General features: G+C 38.8%; 1 protein-coding gene across 5 annotated transcripts in view; it reads right to left on the reverse strand.

Annotated features, from left to right (window-relative positions):
* The window catches only part of LOC137268827 (5'-3' exoribonuclease 1-like), a 66,646-nt gene that overhangs the window by 26,730 nt on the left and 17,511 nt on the right, over window positions 1-22,405 (reverse strand). For 4 of the 5 annotated variants that reach the window (XM_067803393.1, XM_067803391.1, XM_067803392.1 and 1 more), the window contains exons 5-27: window positions 19,494-19,603; window positions 18,779-18,889; window positions 18,031-18,119; window positions 17,479-17,566; window positions 16,409-16,580; window positions 15,758-15,825; window positions 14,951-15,085; window positions 14,506-14,581; window positions 13,586-13,727; window positions 12,760-12,849; window positions 12,277-12,433; window positions 11,622-11,741; window positions 10,920-11,089; window positions 10,120-10,246; window positions 9,242-9,337; window positions 8,837-8,940; window positions 8,190-8,312; window positions 5,903-5,977; window positions 5,081-5,168; window positions 4,506-4,619; window positions 3,652-3,738; window positions 2,811-3,070; window positions 2,018-2,101 (exon numbers count right to left, since the gene is read on the reverse strand). In XM_067803393.1, the coding sequence (XP_067659494.1) occupies window positions 2,018-2,101; window positions 2,811-3,070; window positions 3,652-3,738; window positions 4,506-4,619; window positions 5,081-5,168; window positions 5,903-5,977; window positions 8,190-8,312; window positions 8,837-8,940; window positions 9,242-9,337; window positions 10,120-10,246; window positions 10,920-11,089; window positions 11,622-11,741; window positions 12,277-12,433; window positions 12,760-12,849; window positions 13,586-13,727; window positions 14,506-14,581; window positions 14,951-15,085; window positions 15,758-15,825; window positions 16,409-16,580; window positions 17,479-17,566; window positions 18,031-18,119; window positions 18,779-18,889; window positions 19,494-19,603 (2,686 nt within the window). Of the gene's footprint in view, window positions 1-2,017; window positions 2,102-2,810; window positions 3,071-3,651; window positions 3,739-4,505; window positions 4,620-5,080; window positions 5,169-5,902; window positions 5,978-8,189; window positions 8,313-8,836; window positions 8,941-9,237; window positions 9,338-10,119; window positions 10,247-10,919; window positions 11,090-11,621; window positions 11,742-12,276; window positions 12,434-12,759; window positions 12,850-13,585; window positions 13,728-14,505; window positions 14,582-14,950; window positions 15,086-15,757; window positions 15,826-16,408; window positions 16,581-17,478; window positions 17,567-18,030; window positions 18,120-18,778; window positions 18,890-19,493; window positions 19,604-22,405 lie in introns of all 5 variants that reach the window. The other variant, XM_067803390.1, reaches the window with a different exon arrangement.

Raw genomic sequence — 22,405 nt, forward strand, 5'->3', positions numbered from 1 at the left:
GTTATTGGTGCATGACTAAAATTATCAAAACTCACATACTTTAAAATAGACCTATGACTATCATTGCCTTACAAACCCTTTGTTAAAAGAGGCCTGATTCTTATCATATTATTGTTTACAACAAACATGAGCACTTGTGACCTATTTTGCTCTTGAAATCACCAAATGGTGGTATTTACAAAATACACTCACCATATCCCATGGGTTTGACAGAATGGTATCCACTTGTGCAGTCTCTTCCAACTCACAGACAAAATGCTGCGAGCAGATGCAGTAGATCTGTCTGACGTCCTCCTCAATGTCCCTCTCCTAATGGATGGAATGACCTCACCCTCTACACTTGTCTGCTTGCTTATGCAGCTTTGAAATAACACAAAGAAAGCCCAGTCATCTCCATTCTGTCACAGTGGCAGTGCCGATGTCAATGCTGGGCAAACATGTTGTGTTGAAGAAAAAGCTAAGCGAGAAATGATCCGGTAAATCAAGAAACAGTACTGAACCAAAAAGTTACGGATCATGAAGCATTTTTGCTCATCAAACATTTAAATAAACTGCAAATACCCTACAAAAACATATATCCATAAAAATATTCATGATCCCTAATTTCTTTGCTCAGTATATTTTTTAGCAAATATCACAGCATGTGGACATCCTTCACAAGCTGCTAAACTCCCCACAGCCACAGCAATTACGAGGAAGGAGCCTACCAATCGTCCCAGACCCATTCTGTGCCTGACAGCTAGATGGGTAGGACCACCAATAATTATGTTTACAACCATGTTTACACTGTACTGCAGCAAACCTACAGTGTTCAAGAAAAGTGTCCGACCCTTGGACATCTCCAGATTCGCAGACAGTATGATGGAAGTCTAGAATCCATCAGCTCCAATGTCCAATAGTGTATTGTAAGCTGTGCACTGATCACCACGAGGGCATGGATTGAGGTATCCTCAATGTTTGTTTATGTCCCTTGAGGGGTAAGGGAACATAAACATTCATTGAGAGTACCTCAACCTCATCGTCCCAAAGGGGCCAGTGAAAGAGGTATTTATCTTACAAAACACCTCAATGTTAATTTTGAACTGTTTGCAGCATGGGCATCGGTATAGTACGCTGCAGCCAACCTGTGAACCTCTGAATCAAACGATTTGAATCTTGCATCTTGCTGTTTTTTTCCTGAAGGTATTCTCCTAGTAAAGTTGCCGTGATGTTATTCGACCTCTTAATATTCACAGGGACTACATTTGAACATTTTGTCGAAATTTATGTATTGGAAAGAGAGTCAAATGTTTTCATAGCCATAGCTAGATTTTGCAGACGACACAAGAAAAACAGATTTATAACAGATTTATGTCCATTCCATCGATTTCACAAAACATCAGTAATTTCTGTGCATCATGTGTCATTTAGTGCTATTTGAGGTAAAGAAGTACCATTAAGTATCGAATGAGCTGCTGTTGGCAGCGGGATGTATTGCAATGCACTTTGCTTGTAAACAGGGTACACTGAAAATAACAGAAGATCCCTCAGCCAATCAGACAGCGACATTTATGTGTAAGGTAAGATAATTCTCAAAGACTTCGACTGAAGTTGTTATGTGACATGTGACACTTGTGTGCTGTTTATAAATTTTACGCATATTAATGATTTCTATGCCAGTTATAAGGAATGTTAATCTGAAATGTGTGTTTTATTTTTATTTTGTGGGTCCTGTGAACTTTCAGTTGCACATCTGAAACTTACAAGACTCAAAGTCCTGTCACCCTGGAACACCATTTCTGAACACTGAACTTATATATATTTTGTTTACCGGTTTGCATATCAATTCAGTTTCAACCATCAAGTAAATGGTATAGTGACAATGCAAGGGGGCAGTAATCCTGCCATTTTCTAATTCACTTCATGTAACTCCAAAAGACATACACAAAACCTTGATGTAACTTCAACTGGGCAAGAATCCTGTAATGCCCTCTGTTGGTGAAGATGAACCTGATTGTGAGGAAGCTTCAGTACCTACCTGTCGGGAGGAAATATCTCTTCCTCAGACATCAGATCCCCTCCTCCTCCACTCGCTGACAATATCTGCATCACGTCATGGAATCTGACAACATATCATTTGTTCACATCTTAGAATTTCATAGGTTAATTAGTATCTTTTGACAAAAGGCCAAATAATCTACCTAGATTCCTGCAACAATAACTGACTGCAATACTGTACTAATCTCAAGACTCAAGAATTCATATTGTAACATAGTACTCTTGTTTTGTTTGTTGATTTTCTTCTTGTTGCAGGTGCTTCACAACCCAGAATCATAATTTCAGAGTCAGCATGGTCTTAGGCCACTTTTAACAACATTCCAGCACTATCACAGCAGACAGCAGAAAACACTAGAAATGGGCTTCACATATTGCAAATGTGTGGAATTGAACCCAGGTCTTCGGCAACAAGGCTACAAAATCGCCCTTTATTTAAGATACATGTATCAACATAAAATATTATGTAGAGATGTGTAGGTAAGAGCACTGTGTATTTCATACAGCCAGCTGGAAAAAAACATAAAATCGACATAAACTGGTCATTAAACAGTGTCTGTTACTTTTCAACAGTTCAAAACAACACTACAAAATCTGCAATGCTTTGTCTAAAGGAGTCTACAGGAGTCATAGATCAATGATTTGTATCTGGTGCCTTGTGTCACAATATCGCAAACCATGGAACACTGTATTGTTACACCATTACTACACAAAGTTAGTTCAGCACTGGACATTTCTTACACTCAGTCTTACTTGTTTCTCATACTCAGTCTTACTTGTTGATGTAGTCTCGAACCAGCTCAAAGGTAGCTTGAGAGTAGGTCCACTTGTCATCCACTTTCCGAGTATAGCCAGGCAGTTCCTGGTTTCTCTTGGTGTGCTTCAGGTTCAAGCCCACATTGACTTTGTTGGCCTTGGGGTTTTCCCGACTGCCTTGGATGATGAGGATGGAGCCAGTGAGGCGGGACAAGAACAGCCCCGATATGCCGAGCCGCTGAGCGATCATGTACCCAGGCATATAGTTTGTCTCCAGTGACTGGAAATATAAATATCACAGCATGATGAGTGAAAGCATCCACACTAAAGAGTGACCGAGTTCAGTTTTATGCCTCACTAAGCTATGGTGATAGTCTGTAAATAGTCGAGTCTGAACCAGGCAATCCAGTGATCAGTAGCATAAGTACTGATCTACACAAATGGGATACGATGACATGTGTCATCAATATTACTGATAGGTTGACACCCAAAATGGGCTTCACACATTGTAAGGAAACAAACCTGTGCTTCTGGCATGATGAGTGAACACTTAATCACTAGTTTACTCCACTGCTAGAGATATGAAGTTAATTTTCAGTGGCATGTGTTCCATCAATGTGGAGTTATGCCCCTTTGAAATATGAGTAATTTCTGTGATGTGCATGGCCACTTGGTGCAACAACTAGGGTAATGCTTATGTTAGCCAAAATGGTGTGATGACCTTGAAATTCTTTCACAGTGCTATGTGTACTACAATGACAGTTTATGAACACAATAGCAGTTTTTGGATGGAAGTGACTTTTGTTGTACGCTGAATATCTAGGTGTTGAATTTATAAAGCATGACAATTATGGTCCTCACCTCTTGTCTCCGCATGACATTTGTCATGTCTGGCTCGACTGGAACGTTAACATTCATCCGAACTCTCCCATCTTCCACATCTATGACCTAAACAAAGAACACATCATGTCTTCATACTTACTCAACAAGATTTACAAAATAGGTGGCATGGCACTACAATGAAAATACAGAAATACATATGTTTCAATTCATTGTAGCTGCCATGATGACAATTTAGAAAATCCAATTCAAACCTCTGGAGTGTGTGAGTGAGTTTAGTTTTACACTTCTTTTAGCAAAATTCCAGCAATATCACAGCAGGCAACACCAGAAATGGCCTCCCCATGTGTGAAAACATACTCCGTTGGGCCTTTGGTGTGATGAGTGAACTCTTTAACCACTAGGCTTCCCAACTGCCCCTCAAACATTTGGAGCAAATTAAGATATCATCTTTCTACCTTAAGGCTTTTAGCATCATTCACTTGTTTTTTCAGAGTTTTGTATTTTTAAAAATATGGCTACTAACAGTGTCAATTATACTCGTAATCAGATAAACCAGACGTTGTACAAAGAACCATTTTTCAGAGGAAGATCTGACCAACTGTTCTTGTTTCATACCTGGATGTCAATGTATGAAGTAATATACCACTATTATTGTCGCAGCTCTGTGCCATGATATTTGAATAGGGATCATCTTAGATTAAGATCACTTAGGGCAACAGCAACCTTAACTTGAAAAGCACAGAAAAGCTGACACTCCCTGATACAGTTCCAAATAATAACAGATTAGTTCTTTGTCCCTGAGGAAATTTACAGGTTGATCATCTCAAACAAAACATGTATGATTCTATTGTCTCCAAAGATTTACTTCCTACCTCTCCTTGGCAACCATAGTGTGGATGACCAATCATGAATACTGATGTTTCCGGGGAAAACAGCTGCTCCAGTGTCACGAACTGCTGGAAGTCAGGATCGTGGATGGCAATGTCCTGAAGAAAATAGTGCGATAGTTTGATACACTGGTACGTGTCATGCCGGTTGTATCATGGTATTTCATGGAAGAGATGGGGATCTCAGATAATTACCAATTTAATAAAACCAAGAACACTGTAAGGTGCTGTCAACCCTGGAAATGTTTCCAAGGCAAATGAGGATTCCAACCCACAATCATGAGTTCTGGGGTACAAAATGGACACAATTGGGCTCCAATTTGCTGCAACAACTAGTCTATGCCCCAACTTATAAAGAGTAAGAAAGTCAGTTAGCAAACATCTTTTTATGCTTTTAGCAATATTCCAGCACTATCATGGCAGCGGACACCAGTAATGAACATCAAATATTATAAGCATGTGAAGAATCGAACTAGGGTCTTTGGCGTGACAAGCAAACACAATAACCACAAGGCTACCCCACTGCCCAAACTAACAAACAAATATGGAAGATTACATACCTTGACAGTAGCCTGCAGAGCAAATGGAACTGGACGGACACAGAACTGTTTCTCCAAAGTTATCTTCCCATGGGATCCACACACATACCTTCCCAAAGCAACAGAAGAGAAAACTTGAAGAGATCATCACAATAACAACATCAATACCTCTGATAGTTATAATCCTATCATCTTCAGGCAAATTATAGGAAAGCAAAGATGCTTCAAATAACCAATTTCTAACTGTAGGGAGTTAATGCAACAAAATGTGAGGCAACAAAATGTGAGGTGCCATTTCATGTTAAATCTTGGGTATCGTATCATTTCACAGATTTTTATTCAAAGTTCAAGAAGTCCAATCAAAACATTGTAAGATGATGGACATACAAGATCAGTGTACAAATTTCTGTATTGCAAATTAATACTGAGCTAAGAAGCAATACTCCACCTGTATCACTGTGTACTGCACATAGTCTGAACCAGGGTCCAGGGTCCAGATTTTCAAAGCTCTCTTAGCGCTAAGATAGTTGTAAGTTAATGTTAATGCATGGCACTTACGACTAGGGCCTAGAGCTTCAAATTTCTAGGACCTGATCCACAAAACGTTCAAAACATTATGACCAGTCGTATCTCTACGGTCAAAATGAACACTTTGTGGTTGGGACCCAAATAACTAGTGATTAATATTATATCAACTCTCCACACTTTAAATATAGTGACATGCAATCAGCAAAATCTGATCACCTGATCCAGTGAGTCCCCATGGTGACAAGCATAGGTTACCAAGGACACTCAAATGCTTGCAGCTCCTTCCCGTATTTGTGTCTTACCACATGTACTCACCTGCGGCCTGTCATGGGCAGAGCATGCAGCAGGATGTTGGTATGGCCAATGTTTACTCCCAGACGATCATGGTACCTGGAATAGAAATATCTCTGCATATAGGGAGATATCTAAAAGAGAAGCACAAGTAAGTTGATAGGATTATCGAGCTCCTTCAGAAAAACAATCCCTCTTAGCCTTCCACACTCACACATACAAACAAACCACACCATTATATACTGAACAGCAAAAGAAACTTGTTTTTTTTTTGTCTGGCTGCTCCATACCAATAGACGCTTAATGATGGTAATTGTTGACACCCTGCCTGGTGTTCAGAATTTGGTGAATAAAACACAGAATGACTAAATCAGGTCACAGACTAACCATGCATTGAGCATGGTCTAACTTGGCAGTAGCACTATAAAACCAGCATTAGTTTGGCAGACAGAGAGATGCACACACACACATTTTAATGCAAAACAACCTTAAACACCCACTCACAATCTCAGCACAGACACACAATCTAACGCCCAAAACACAACACCACAACAAACATCCACAAACAAACACACCCACATATCACTTTATGAGATTTATACTTTTGACCAGAAGACTCAACTTTTCACATAACAGTAAGTCCAAAGATGCATGTCTCTACTGTTTGCAATTTATCCTTGACTCACCAGGAGTGAATGAGTGGGTTTAGTTTAATGCCACTTTTAGCAATACTCAAGCAATATCATGGCAGAGAACAGCAAAAACGGGCTTCACACATGAGGGGAATTGAACCAATGCCTTCAGCATGACAAGCGAACACTGTGTTCCCATTAACCGGTAAATTCCGGTATATGACCGGAAAAATTTGATAAGGACTGGTAAATATAATGTCGCCAGTCCCAAGGACCAGGCAGTTTAAATTTGAGAACTTATATTAACAAGAGTCATCAGAAGATGACATATCTCCCCGGCCCCTAAAGGTTTGAAAGGACAAATAATCTGAGAGTTACTCATTGTTTTTTTAGGCTAAGTTTAAATTGTTTCCATGGAATTCATGAAAATTATAAATGCCACATATCTGTAATCAGGAAAGTCACAATTTCAAGATCTGTCTCATATATCTGGCAAGATCTGTTGAAAGATATGAAATGGTTTTCGAGTTTTTGCTCTGGAAACGAAGCCCATCCCTCCATTTTGAGACTAAGAGTGAAACGTTTCCATGGAAACCGAGAAAATAATAAAACAGAAAAACATGTAGAGAGCAAAAGGCACCACTTTGGGGTCTGCCACACATATCTGCCAAGTTTTAAGGACAGATATTAAGAAGTTTTTGAGTTTCTGCTCTGGAAACGAAGCCCATCCCTCCATTTTGAGACTAAGTCTGAAACGTTTCCATGGAAACCGAGAAAATAATAAAACAGAAAAACATGTAGAGAGCAAAAGGCACCACTTTGGGGTCTGCCACACATATCTGCCAAGTTTTAAGGACAGATATTAAGAAGTTTTTGAGTTTCTGCTCTGGAAACGAAGCCCATCCCTCCATTTTAAGACTAAGTCTGAAACGTTTCCATGGAAACCAAGAAAATAATATATCACAAAAACCTGTACATAGCAAAAGGCACTACCAAGTTTTGCAGAAAAATATTGAACGATTTTTTAGTACTGCTCCGGAAACGAAGCCCACCCCATCATAAGACTAACACCAAAATGTTCCATGGAAAAACAAAAAAAATATGAATGCCCAAATTCTGTAAATAGCATAAGGCACAACCATAGGCTGAGATTACTATATCTATCAAGTTCGGTCTAAAAATATTGAACAGTTTCTGAGTTATGCTCCGGAAACAAAATGATTACGGACAGACGGGGGACAGAAGGATGGACGGACAAACAAGACATCAACCATATCCCCCGCATTACATGCCGGGGGCATAAAAATCCATCCCAAATCTTCTTTGAATAAAATGCATCAGAGTTTTAAAATAAAGTATTACTCAATTGACATTGTTTGTTGTAAAAACGAAACTGGGTTTCCCACTATACTATTTTTAGATCATAGTGTATTCTAACGATGACAGAAGAATAAAAAAGGTAGATACAAATGAATATGTTTTTATTCTTTGTGATAGTAATAGGACCGGCAAAACTTTAGGAGGGACTGGTATATTTCAATGCTTCTGGTCCCAGGGACCGACAAATTAGAATGCTTTCGGGAACACTGGAACACTTTAAGCACTCAGCTACTCCACTACTCCCTCAAAAGACGATATAGAAGCAGTGACAATTGTTTCCCTATCAGTTGTCAACTCACCTTTCCTTGATTGACCCTGCCTCAGATCTCCAAACAGCAGATTCATCTTTCTGTAGATCGCGGCGAATTTTCTCAAACGTTGACTTCTTTCCCTTCTCTCCTTTACGCTCTAACAACTTATAACTGAAATTAAACAACAATTTCATCTGATTTTTATTTCAAATCCATAGAGATCTCTGTTTTATGAACCTGAATGAAAACAATCCCATATTGGAAATCAATAACATCACAATTCCAATTGAGGTTTGCCATTTATCTTAACTAATATTCTATGAAAACATCACAGCAATATCACGGCAGAGATCATCCGCAATGGGCCTCAAACCTTGTACCCATGTGAATCGAACCCAGGTCTCCAGCATCATAAATGAATTAACCACGAGGCTACCCCACTGCCCTATGATTTAGGAAGTAACTGGAATCTGGGGGATTTGGCTCACATCTATGGTTCGGCAATACCCAATAACATTTTGAGTATGTCATCATCATCATGACTTAAGAAATATACTGACATGGGCACTTTAAGTATTGTTACACTTAACAATATCATCATGACAGAGAACCTGACTGACGTCAATACATTCTCAGTAGTACTGCTAACCAACAGATCTCAGTTGGAACATGGGTCACGATTCTCGTGCACTCACCTGGTCTCCCCATCTGACACTTCAACGACCTTGGCCTCATGCAGGTGTGGCCATCCCACATAGACGCTGTTGCCCAGGTAAATATGTGACGCCTCTTCTACTGACTACAACAGTAATAACAGTAAAAAACTGTAAAAAACGATAAATATTTCAGATTATCAACAGCTGATACTTTCAATGGAGTTGAACGCTGTACACACAATCAAATTTGATTAATGACAGGCTGTGCTAATTCAGCTAGAATACATTAAGACACTTGCAGCATGCAACAAATAACACAAAGCACTCTTGCTATCACTCACCAGGTTAAAATTAATCTGATCCAGACTTAGCAACAGGCTGAGTCACTTCAGCTAGAATACATTCAGTCACTCATAAATACCAGATTCCCATGCTGTCACTCACCATGTCAAGATCTTCGCCCTGTGTGATGGTGAGGATCATGTTTTCTCCACGACTGTTCATCTGAAAGACCTTGACTCCCTCCTTCTTCAGTACAGCCTGCAGACACAAACCAACACATAAAGTATAACACACGTTATATTTGGGATTATTTATATTTGGGATTCTGGGTACAGATTCTGGGGATTCAAGCCTATACCATCAAAGTCAGGCTTCCAAACACCAGCACAGAAAGGCAACCACCAAACCAAATCACCCACAGCAACTTCCAAAGAATGAAAGTCAGACCACTGGTAGTACACTGATGAGTGTAAATTGGTATGGCTCTCCCATCCGAAAGCTATGAATACACAATACCATTTAGAAAGTGGTCAAATGTAACATATGTGAATTTTGGAAATCACTATAGGAAATTATCAGCAATACATCAACATGACCAAATTTCTGGCTTAATGGATCATAGGCACGTTACACTTGTTCTGCATGGCTGTTCAGTACAAGGATCCCCAGGACACAGAGATTTTCGGAATAATAAGGTCGACAGTAACAAGGTTTCATTGTATTTTCAACATCTTTTCATAAGGAAAGGCAACAAATGTGGGTCTTTGAGTGCCAAACAAGACGACATCAACGTTGTATGATTCATTATTCAACCAGTGTGTGAGATGTGGGGGAAAGTAGGTTACTCACAGAATGTTTCATTCAGTGGTACTCACAGACTGTTGTTTCATTTGGAAGAGTACTGTTCAATGGTAATCAGATTGTTTGATGTGGAAGAGTACAGTTCAATGATACTTACTGATTCTTTGATGAGGAAGAGTACAGTCCAGTGGTACTAACTGAGTGTTTGATGTGGAAGAATACAGCTCAATGGTACTCACCGAGTGTTTGATGTGGAAGAGTGTCGGGAATCCAGGGAAGTACACATCTAGTCGCACTTCAGGCAGCAAACCCTTCTTCAGCTTGTTACCATCCACTCTGTACAGCTCCAATGGAATCTCCTCCTGTCTGTCAATGCAACAGTACTTGTTATCACCAATCTAAGGAGGTGGGTGAGAACAGATTCCACAGATATCAGGATATTCTATGAACAGCTTACAGAAAATGGGTACCTAGTGGTGTCAGTCATATTACTTGTGCTTCACAGGCAGCATGGGGCATCCGTAATAATGGTAACAATGTCCATCATGTTGTATGTACTTAGATCTCGTCCCTGCATAGACATTCAGCTCTATATACATGGTCAGTTGTTATTATATGAGTACACAACGTTACCCCATAGAGAAAGCCTAAGAAATCCAGATATGACAGAATGAACAATCATCTATTTACTGGACAAAATAAGTTAGGGATATTGGTATTTCAATGACGGATATTTTATCAGTATGTCAATATCCTTATTTATAATTTCAAAATTTACATATATCCCTATCTATTTTTGTCTAGTATATTGTCAAGCATTTCACAAAAGAGTGAGTAAGTATGGTTTTATGCCACTTTTAGCACTACACGAGCAATGCGATATCCTTGTGTGGAACACCAGTAATGGGCATGACACATTGTACCAAAGTGGGGCCTTCAGTGTAACAAGAAAACGCCTTAACCACTTGGCTACCAAACTGCACCATTTCATTAGAGAACAACTTAACATTGGACATTGACAAGGACAATAGTTCCATACCTTGTGTGATTAACATTTATGTCTGGGAATATGCCTGGAAGACGAGACAAGTATGGCTCTTGTCGTTCCTCATCATACACAAATACTGTACTAGGACCATGTTTGTTTCTTGCACTCTCTGCTTTAGTCATCGAGTCATACTTTGGATGCATTGCTTCCAACAACCGTTCCTGAAGTAAAAAAGCAAAGTGAAATTTAACCTGAACTTTTACTCTTGACGACTAACTGAAAAGATCATAATATGCTAAGTGGCAAATATTTTGAGGTGAATATTTTTTTATCTATCTAATAATGCTGAATCTAACGATATGGACATAAAATTAGCATGACATATCACTCAAATTAGTTGGAAAAGGGGATTCATTGCAATAAAAGAGGATGGTTCTCAACCTTTCAAGCTATCTAAATCAAAAATGTTTTCAGCACTTAGATACAACATATCTAATTGTAGACTCTTTACAAAAATGGTCAGAGTTAAGTGTGTCATAAAAGCAGCTGAGATATTTTTCATTTTTAAACACAGATATTGCAAACACAATTCAAACTTCTGTAAATCACTAAACCAATCAATGAAAAAACCAATGATAATAAAGATGGGAAAGCTACCCTTCAAACAAAAATTCCAACAAATATTGGCGGGAATAATGAAATCCGTGAATAAGCCATATAAACAACTACAGTGAAGGACTCTGATCAGCTTACCTCTTCGATAAAAGGTATGAGAACAACAGCCTCCCAGTCCTGCTGCTTGCCGTTGAGATCTGTTTTGAAGTTGACTGGATAGAAATCAATGATTGGGGAAGCATCCATTGTCATCAAGCCCTGTTCCCAAAGAAGACATCAACAATAAGACGTGAGTGAGCAGTGTTACCCCACTTTTAGCAATATTCCAGCAATATGAGAGTTGGGGACATCAGAAATGGGTTTCACACATTGTGCTCATGTGGTGACTAGACCCCGGGTCTTCAGTGTGATGAGCCAACAACACTATCCCAGTGCCTCGATGAACACTGTACATTAGAAGATGTAGACAGAGTGAATGTTTTAGTTTGAAAATGTAGGGTATTTGCATCAGAAGAGTCAGTGAAAAGTTATCCAGTCTTTATAACATAACTTAGAGAGGCAATTTTATAAGTTGGAGAGTCAGTAACAGAACACCTTTAGGAATGAACAACTTCTTTATTAAGGCATCGCCTGAATAATAAAGTTGTTCATCCATAATGTTCGACTTTATCTTTATACTACATGTATACAATTGCATGTGTAACAGCCTGATCATTGATCCTTACAGATCAAATCTCAGAAGTAAAAGATCACTGATGACCATCTTGATTCTGGAAAACGTGACTGCACCCACCCTGAAAGCTTCTGGTAGGAGGTCCTTGCTAGCAGCTGGCAGAACAGCCATAAGTTGTTGGAATGGCAGGAAGGGCTTCCCCAAGTGGAACTCTATCTTCAAGTCACTGAAGTCCTTCACATCACTGATATATGGTGCATAGTGGTGGGGGTAGAACCTGTCATCACACGCAAGGGAGTAATACGTAATGAACATTATCAACTGATATAGCCTACGACTTTTGAGGGATGGCCAAAGCCAAAGTCCTGTAACATTCTGTTTCTGTATCACTGAATTATGAATTAATCCAGATAATTAAGGAAACGGAAGACATGTAAAGTTTCAAGTAGATCTATATTGGAAACACACATTTCTTTTGTGAACATAACAAACCAACAGCTGAAAGAGCATCACCAGCACCATGATGCAGTGTATTTAGAAAAACAAAAAGGACATAACAATGATAATTTTGAAACACTCATGATGGTCCATAAGCTTACATACCAGCTCCAAGATGGGACGCCTTCAAAGTAATACAGGAGGATCCACTGTATGGCTGTCACATAACCCCGAGCCTGGTCTTGTAGCACTTGACTGCAACAAAAGGATGATGATGGTGAAGAAGAAGAAGGAGATGCTGATGCTGATGCTGCTGCTGCTGATGATGATGCTGATGATGATGATAACAATAACTGAAGCGCGCATAAATTCAATTTAATGACAGTAACTATAAGTAGATAATTTAACCCCGCCACCTTCGTCGGCCCGGTGGCTGTGCAGTAGAGTGTCTGCCTGCGGATGAGAGAATTGTGGTTCCAATCCTACTTCGGAAAACTTTTGTATTGTAAGTTTAATCTTGAATGATATTTTTCAATTGATTTCGAACACTCATGTATCATTTGAATGTTGATGTTCATATCAAGTTAGGAAAAGTAAACCCTGGAAAAAAGCAGCCTTGCTAACGAAAAGTAAAACCTGGGAAGCGGTTCTACTAACGAGAAGTAAAACCTGTCCTCCAAAATAAAAACCTCAAATGCGGTTATTCTGGGAAAACAAGAGATGACCTAATATGTAGTGAGAAGCACACTTTTGGTTTATATTTGAATGAACTAAACCGGCTCTGCTAACACAGTGTATCATGACTTTGAAAGAATGAATGTGTAATTCATTCTAATTTACATCCTTTTAGCAGATTCATATACAGTTATCATACAACTAATTCTTTCAAATATTCTAGCAGTATGGGCTTGGCAGGGAATCAAATCCTGTCCTTCTGCATCAATGATTTAATCAATGGGCTACCTTGTCACTGAACTGTGGCTGTACTTACGGTGTGACAGCCTGGTAGTCCAGTTTGTCCATGTAATAGTTGCGCTTGTGTTGTCGAAACTCGGCATCAAATGTGTCGACATCATCGTCAGACAGATCTGACAGAGTTGTCTCCTCTGTTGGCTCTGTGAATGTGTCCGCACCTACAATTACACAGCTAAAGGAAATATACTTGTCCACAAACGTACGTAGTGTCAATCAAACTGATCAATTTTGGAGTTAGTCAGTGGGTTTATTTTTATGCTGCTTTTAGTAATCTTCCAGCAATATCACAGTGGGAAAACCAGAAATGGGATTCGCTCATTGTGGCCATGAGGATATTCCAACCAGTTCCTCGGTGTCATGAGCAAAAGCCTTAACCACTAGGCTACCCCATCACCTAGACTTAATAAGTCTGAAAGTTACAAATCATTAAACAAGTGTCAATAAAAGCAAATACCCAAATTGTTATATGTTTCAACACAAATTCGAAGACTTAAATCAACAAAATGGTATTTCTAATGCACTCTATCATGTCAGTTGTATTAACAATAATCTGTAGTCAAGGATAGTACAAGACACACATCATGTCCCTAACACCCACAAACACCCATCTAACCGCACACATATGGGTCTATCGTGATGTGGAGTGAGCATGTGAATTTAGTTTTTACACTGTACTACGCAATATTCTGAATATATGGCAGTAAGAAGTAATAACTGAGTCTCAGCCACACAACATAGTGATCAACAGCATGAGCATCAATTTACATAAGTGGCACATGATGATGTGTCATCCAAGTGATCCTGAACACCTGATTTTGTTGGACGCCTCGTACTACAAGCATGGATTACTCAAGATCAGTTCTAACATGGATCTTCATGGGTGCAATAAACTTGTCAAAAAGTGCCCTAAATCTGAATCACACAGTGTCTACTCACCAGAATCGGACAGACTTGGATCAAACTCATCCAACACACCCTCCAGTGCAGCAAAAGGATTTGTATCGTTGAAAGACTGTAACACCAAGACAACACTTGTAACCATGATGACAAACAAAGGCAATATGGGGACGCTAATGTGTCAAACTTGAAGTAAAAGCTTGGTATTCCTCACATATTTTGCAGACATGTCCAACATGGGATAACTCCAATTAAGCTTGCAACAGTATTTGATAGTACTCCCTTTAATACTGGTTAAATAGTATGCTCTTGATGAACGATTTTTCACAATGTGAGTGAGTGAGTGAGTGAGTGAGTGAGTGAGTGAGTGAGTGAGTGAGTGAGTGAGTTGGGTTTTACACTGCATATAGTAACATTCCAGCAACATCATGGCTGGGGATGCCAGATTTCACAATAAGAAATAGCATATTTACATAACAGTCACCTTTTTTCTCTCTTTTTTCCGCTCATTCTCCTCCTGTGCGGCTTTGGCAGCTGCTTCATTGACATGTTTCTTTCCCAGCTTGCTCTCCATCCACTTCATGTCCGTGAACTGATCACTGAACTTCTCAATGTCAAACTGGAAAATCAATTGTTATACACCGTTAGATTCAGGTACAGGTTATTGAGTGAGTGTGAGTTTAGATTTACGCCACACTCAGCAATATTCCAGCTATATGGCGGGAGTCTTTAAATAGTTGAATCTGGCACAGACAATCCAGTAATCAACAGCTTAAGCATCAATCTACGTAACAGAGATACCATGACATGTGTCAACCAAGGTAGCAAGTCTGGTCGCCCAGTCCTGTTAGTCGCCATTTACTAAAAGCATGTGTTACCAAACGTCATATCTAACCCAGATCTTCAAGGGTAACAGAGTGAGGGAGTACAATTTGGGTTCAATGCCCTATTGAACAGCTATCACGGCCTGATGCAGGAAGAAATCCTGAGATGGATGGCGGAAGAGTTAGAGAGTTTGTCTTAAAAATGAGTAACTGTTTAAGTCATATCTAGACATGTCAGCTTGATGTAAGTTGAGGCCATATGTGAGTTCAAGCCGAACCTATGAACACGTAACAGGTGCTCACAAAGCTTTAAAACAATCAGCGTGATCTGGGATTCAATCAGGCTGCTGCACTGCAAATAGGAGAAGCCTATATCACTGAGACATGCCTCCAGGTTTTGTGTACACTGAACAGTATCACAGAATAACTAAACAAAGAACAAACCAAAATCAGAGGAACAAACTTACCTTTGACAGAGCCTCAAGATACTTCTCAAATCTTTTCAAATTCAAATGACCACCGTCGTTCAAGTAGCCTGTGAAAACAATATTAAGAATGTTTCAGAAAGACAACCAACAGAACATGCAATGAAATGATGGAGTTGAAACATGACAAGAAGCATATAACATAAAAGGTTTTCAATTACTTGCAAGAACAGAAGCATTCCCTTCACATCACACTGCCTACCACCATGCCTTTGATAAAATTACACTTGTTCTGAAGTATACAACGCAAATATACAAGAAAGATCACAAGATTCTAAAACAAAATGTGGAAGCTAAACACGTTTTCAGTCTAATAACATGATTGTGGTCTGCAAATAATAAATACATATAACCTTAAACATTATTTCTTCTCAATATCTAGATACATATTCACTCTTTTGTCTTCATACATATTACCATGTATTATTTGTCTCTAGCTACATTATGAAGAATATCGACAAGCAGCTTTGTTTATAATGTTCAGTGACATTACCATGATAACATCAGGTTGTGGGAAATGCATTAAAACGAGTCTGCTTACAATCAGATGCTGGGAAAAGGGAAAGCATATCTTGCTACTGGTTACACTGGTCTACATGCCATGAAAAAGTGAGGAGTTCTTGTAAAACATACCATCGAGTGATGGCAGCACCTGTTCATATGTCCGCCACAGGTACGGTAATGCATCATGGTTGATGTGCAGGTTAGGCAGATGCGGGATGAAGTCATTGCCGACCAGGAATCCCATCAGAATCCAGTCGTCTATAATGCTCTCGAGGTCATAAGGAAATGGCAGTTTCTTTTTCTGAAAATGTGACAGATGAATTAGGAATTTTGGGTTTACAGTCAATACCTTCTTCAAAACCTATGAGTTAGTGAATGGTGTCACTATCACCTTCAGCAATATTCCCGCTCTGTGATCAGGTTATGGTGATGTTAGTGACGGTGTTAAAACGTCACTGTCAGCAATGTTCCAGCTCTTTGATCAGGTGACGGTGATGTCAGAGATGGTATTAAACACCACTGTTAGCAATATTCCAGCTCTGTCATCAGATGAAAGTGATGTGATGGTGACAGAGTTAAACATCTATAGTATCGTTTCCATCAGTGATAAATCCCCACTGTACAAGGCAGGTACAATCATGCCTTCAGTTAAACTCTCAACTGGCAAATCCTAATTTTACTATCAACTGATAATAATGGCAGATTGTTTTACCCTAGCCAGAACATTTCTTCTGTTCATCTGAATTTCTATTCAGTTCAACAACATCAAACAATTCAAGTGAAAGAATATAAGAAGGAAGTAAGGAGTTTCCTTTCATCCACAATCTAAAAACCAATCTGATTAACCAAAGAAACTTTAAATTGCACCGGAAACAGCAAGTAATGCATTAAACCAAAATTCACAATTATGGTATTAACAAAGACATACACAAAATACATAAATTTCACATTGTGGGAAAAACAGCATATTTTCATATTCTTGTAATCTCAACATCTTCATTGGTGTGAGTGTGTATTAATAAAGGTGTTGAACTGTTATACTCTCTGCCAAGTCATATACTGCCACAATCCAACCCCTTCATGCTTCAAAATCTGTTCATGGGTCAGTTTCCTGCAGAACTAATGACTATATCTGGACCTTGATGTGATATAATCGCAAAAAAATCAGAGGTGAAATAAGTTGAACCATCACTACTTACTCTGAGGGCAGAGAACTCATAGTCCAGATATTCCCTGAGCAGAGACAGATGGAGGAGATGGAAGGTTGTTTCTTCAGGTGTTGACGGCCTGGAAAAAGGTAAAACTACTAAAACAATGCTGCATTAACAAACAGTTATGTGTTTACATGTTAAGCAATGAGATCAATGGAGTGATTTCTGGTTGGTTGGTTGGTTTGTTGGTTTGTTGTTTAGCGCATCACTCACCAAGTCTGTGAGACAGACCACCCAATCTTAGATAAATTTGTGTGTTTAAAATTAGTGACATAGTGACAGTATGTGCGCTTGTACTGGTGCAGACATGGGCCATGTTTGTACTGCCATCCCACAGTGATGCTGACATAAAGAATACTGACTGTAAATGCACTAGTTCTTGTTTTTTTAACTTGCTAGGTAACAACAAGTACATTCCTTTCAACATTTTTCATTATCTGCTTGACAAAACAATTCCACATTTTGGAGGTGATTTGTGGCATAATCCAAATGAATACAATAACTGGAAATGTTGACAGGTACAGTGACATGGTTACTCACCTCTTGTTCCTCTCTTTCTTTCCACCAAATCGCACTTCTTCACGGAGGAGAGAGAAATGAGGTTCATGTGTTGCCAAACCCAGTACAATCTGAAATAGGAGCTACCTGTCAGAAATCTACAGTGGCTGTTCATATCCATAGCTAACGCTGTAGAGTTAGTGCGTGAATTTAGTTTCCTGCTGTACTAAGCGATATTCTAGCTATATGACAGCGGTTTGTAAATAATGGACCAGACAATAGAGTCATCAACAGCATGAGCATCTAGCATTAATTGGGATGCAATGACATATGTTAACCAAGTCACTGAACCTGACCACCCAATTCCAGTTGTCGCCTCTTATGACAAGCACGGGTTACGGAAGATCAATTCTAACCAGGATGTTTGCAGGTTAGAACAGTAGATACAGACTTGTACTTGTGTTTTACATTTCTAGCACAGAGATACCATGTCAGCTAACACAAAACCCATGTCAGTTAACACAAAAACCAAAGTCACAGACACCATACTGACTCAGAGTCATTGTTTTACCAAGGTTTTGCAGATCATCTCTCTTGATGACTGCGCAACAAAATCTGACTGCAACCAATCATGAATCCAGAACTCTTGTATCATGAAAGGGCCACATTAGAACAGAGATTATGCAGGAAGATGTGACAGGAGTAACCTCTGTAGGAAAAGAATGGTGTATCAAAGACACAGGAAAAATATCCCTATTGAAAGTTGAGCATTCCACAAATGACAACTTACAAGATCAGCATCCAGACCATACAGACAGTGACGTGTGTTCGGGTCGTAGCCTGGCTGTGACTTTTCATAACGAATGAAGTCCATGACCTTGTGTTCTCCCTCACCAGGGGTCTGAAATATCCACACAAATTATTAGAACATGCAGTCACATAAAAACATTATCTGGACATGTTTTTCTTGTATTTCGTCTTTAAAACATAACACTTGGTACTTTTGATAGCTATATATTTAGTGTTAAGTAAAATTTACAAACTCTGGTTCACCGAAATGAAGGAGGATCTTCTTAAATGCCTCTTTTTTCATTCATATCATTAGCATTAATTTGATACAGGTGGAAATCTCAAAGTGATAAAAGTATTGGTAGAACCCAGAAATATTGTTTAAAAACTAATCATTAAAACCTGAGTGAAAAGAGGTTTAGAACCTATGACCATTAGATTACGTCATGTCTGAGGCATCATGCCCGCGGATATGAAATACCTTTTGGAACATTGCTGACAGGCTGGATATGATATTGATTGATTATTTATTGTTAACACCCAGCTCAGCAACATTCAAACCTACTTAATATCCCTGCCCAAAACAGATAATCCAGGGCTCATATAAGGAAGAAAAACTGTCTTGCACTCAGTGCAACCTTAAGCAATAACCTTGTTGCACTAGACAAAAATAGGTTGCTCATGCTCCTATATACAAAATAGCACTGAGAACTCACCTCATGACCAGACAAGTAAACCTTGGGGCCCTGCCACAATGGGTCTGTTGAAATTTTCTGCACCACAAAATACTTCAGTTGTTCCTGTAGTCGAACCATGAACTCCGTTCCTGCAAATTATTGAAAGACAATATATCATCTTGTCAGTATATTATGTGTCATTAACATGATACATTCTATGTAACAATGAAACTGTAATTATCACAAATAATCAAACAAGTTGAAGTAGTTTCAGCCTCTTTCAATAACTGTAAAGAAACTTGAAACCCAGATCAAGCAAACTGTGAAGTTTGTTTCAGAAGTAACAGGTGCAGATAACTTGGAATCAAAGAGAACAAATCCAGTGCTTCCTGTATTTTGCACCACACATTTATGAACAGAAGTCAATTACTAAACAATCAATAGTTTTTCATTTCTACCATTGATTAACTGTTATCAGAGACTCGACAATTCTAATCCATCGATAGTTCAATGCATTGTTACTGCCCTTGTACAGATCCTCTATGTGGGGAAAAACAAGTCCACACTTGAGCAGAAATGTCTCAAAATAATACAATATGTGACATTGTCACTAAGGCAACATAGACATTATCCCCTGCTGCAAATCATCAAATCAAACTTAAACAGAAATGAAAGAGAAGGTCATCATTTAAGATGAAGTTATAATCACTTATATGTCAACAAAAATATGACCAGTCAACAAAAATATGACCAGTCACCCCCTCTTGACGATTTTCTCTGTAGTTGCTCAAACACACAAATACTTTCAAGACTCACTCTGACCTTGACAGAAATGCCATGGTGTCAGAAATATGCTTACTAAAACACATTCAAGATAAGTCTGGAAGGCCTATGAAGAAAATCCAGGGATCTGTTCTTGAGATATCTCGCTGACAATCTTAACATACATAACATCATGTAAAGGTCATCAAAATTAACTGGAAATTGTGCCTTCTCTAGATGAAATGTGGTGTCAAATATGAAGAAAGTGCACTGAACAGTTAGTGAGACATCACACTGACAATCTTAACATGTAGGTAAACATGCTTAAATCTTCAAAGTGTTACAGTGACTTTGAAACTGGGCCCTGCGGCTTCGATGGATGAAGTTTGATGTCAAATGTGAAGAAAATCCAGTGAACAGTCCTTGAGGTACCTCTCTGACATGCTGAACATGCAGCTTAACATGCTGAGATATTCAAAGTGTTGCCACCAGCACGAAAATTATGCAAAGATCACCAAAACTCACATAGTCCTGCACCTTCCCTGGATACAAGCTTTGTGTTGAATATGAGATAACTTGCTGACAAGGGTTAAACGTTAAAGCCCCCTTGGTACCTTGAAATGAAGGTTAAGGTCACAAAACCTGACTGAAACCTTTCTTTTACTGTGATGAACCTAGATACCAGATATGAATAGAATCTAGTGAACAGTTCTTAAGATATTCCAGTTTATACGTATGTACATACATAGATACAGCCTAATACAATATGCCCAACTTTGCGGTAAACGTGCAGCAGGGGATAATAACATAAAATAAAATAACATAATGCAATATAATATACACAGCATAGATCTAGGTTAAATAGGTTGAGAATGTAATGTCCCTGTAACGTGATCCCAAGAACAATACTTGGGATGTAACAGTCAGAAACACTGATATCGTCACACACTTGTACTGTGTAGGAATATGAGGAGTCACAACCTGTAATACACACCAGCAACAAGATGTTTGCTAGTGGCCGTTACGGCTTACTATGTACAGAGTAACGGCTCACTAAGGCTGAAACTACTTTTCACCTTGTGGTCTGCCACACAAATCGTGTAAGTAAAGCTAAATGTTATGCTTTGAGGGTGGTAAAATTATTGCATTTTCATAACAAAATAATTATACAAAAGCTTGATCTAAAAAGCATGACCAAATGTTAAATGAATTGTGTACAAATTGGATGTTATTTGGTGTGTTTTGGCATCAAAAGTAAATGTCTGGTTTTAATTTTCAAAACAACATACTCTTCACAAACCAATGTGATACAATGTGACAAGTATTACAATGTGTATGTGTGTAATTTGGTGTGTATAATTTCAGTTACACATGAACTTCTAATTTGATAGGCTCTTATAGCTTACTACAAGGAGACATGTTTGCTCATGGCAAATTGTTTTCGTTGATACAGTTTGTACCATTGATCTTGTTTATACGGTTTATCTTAGAAAAATGTGAAGAAATGGAATTTTTAGACACCAATTTCCTGTTGATAGCCAATGGAATAGACTTATGGTTAGAAGTCGTGACGAGAAGCTGCTGACCGTATTACAATCGCAGAAGGATGTTCATGAAGACTCAAAAAATACAGTGAAACTAAGTAACAATTCTGAAGGAAATCAACTTGTGAAATGTCCTTCTGGTATCAAATTGCCAAGCACTGCTACAGAAAGTAAATGTAGTTGAGCAAACTTGCTGCATCACTGTCTATAGTATAAGAGTTCTAAGAATCCTTTCCTAATGGCAAAGGATGCATTTGCTTCATTACAGAAGGACAATCCTGACACTAGGAATAGCATACATGCTAAAGAGGAGGATAATTATGTCAAAGGAAGGTGTAAATATGTCAAAAGAATGCTTGGTGGAAAGACTCATCTGCATCACGAATTGGAGAACTGCTGACCTGAAAGTACAGAGCCACAGTTTTGTATACTGGTTCTGACCAAATATGTGTGTGTGTGTGAGTTTAGTTTTATGCCACACTCGGTAATATTCCAGCTATATGGCGGCAGTCTGTAAATAATCGAGCCTGGATCAGACAATCCAGTGATCAATAACATGAGCATCGATCTGCACAATTGGGAACTGATGACATGTGTCAACCAAGTCAGTGAGCCTAACCACCAGATCCCGTTAATCGCCTCTTA

Source organism: Haliotis asinina, chromosome 16 (genome assembly GCF_037392515.1).
Source record: "Haliotis asinina isolate JCU_RB_2024 chromosome 16, JCU_Hal_asi_v2, whole genome shotgun sequence".
In the NCBI taxonomy this organism is placed as follows: domain Eukaryota; kingdom Metazoa; phylum Mollusca; class Gastropoda; order Lepetellida; family Haliotidae; genus Haliotis; species Haliotis asinina.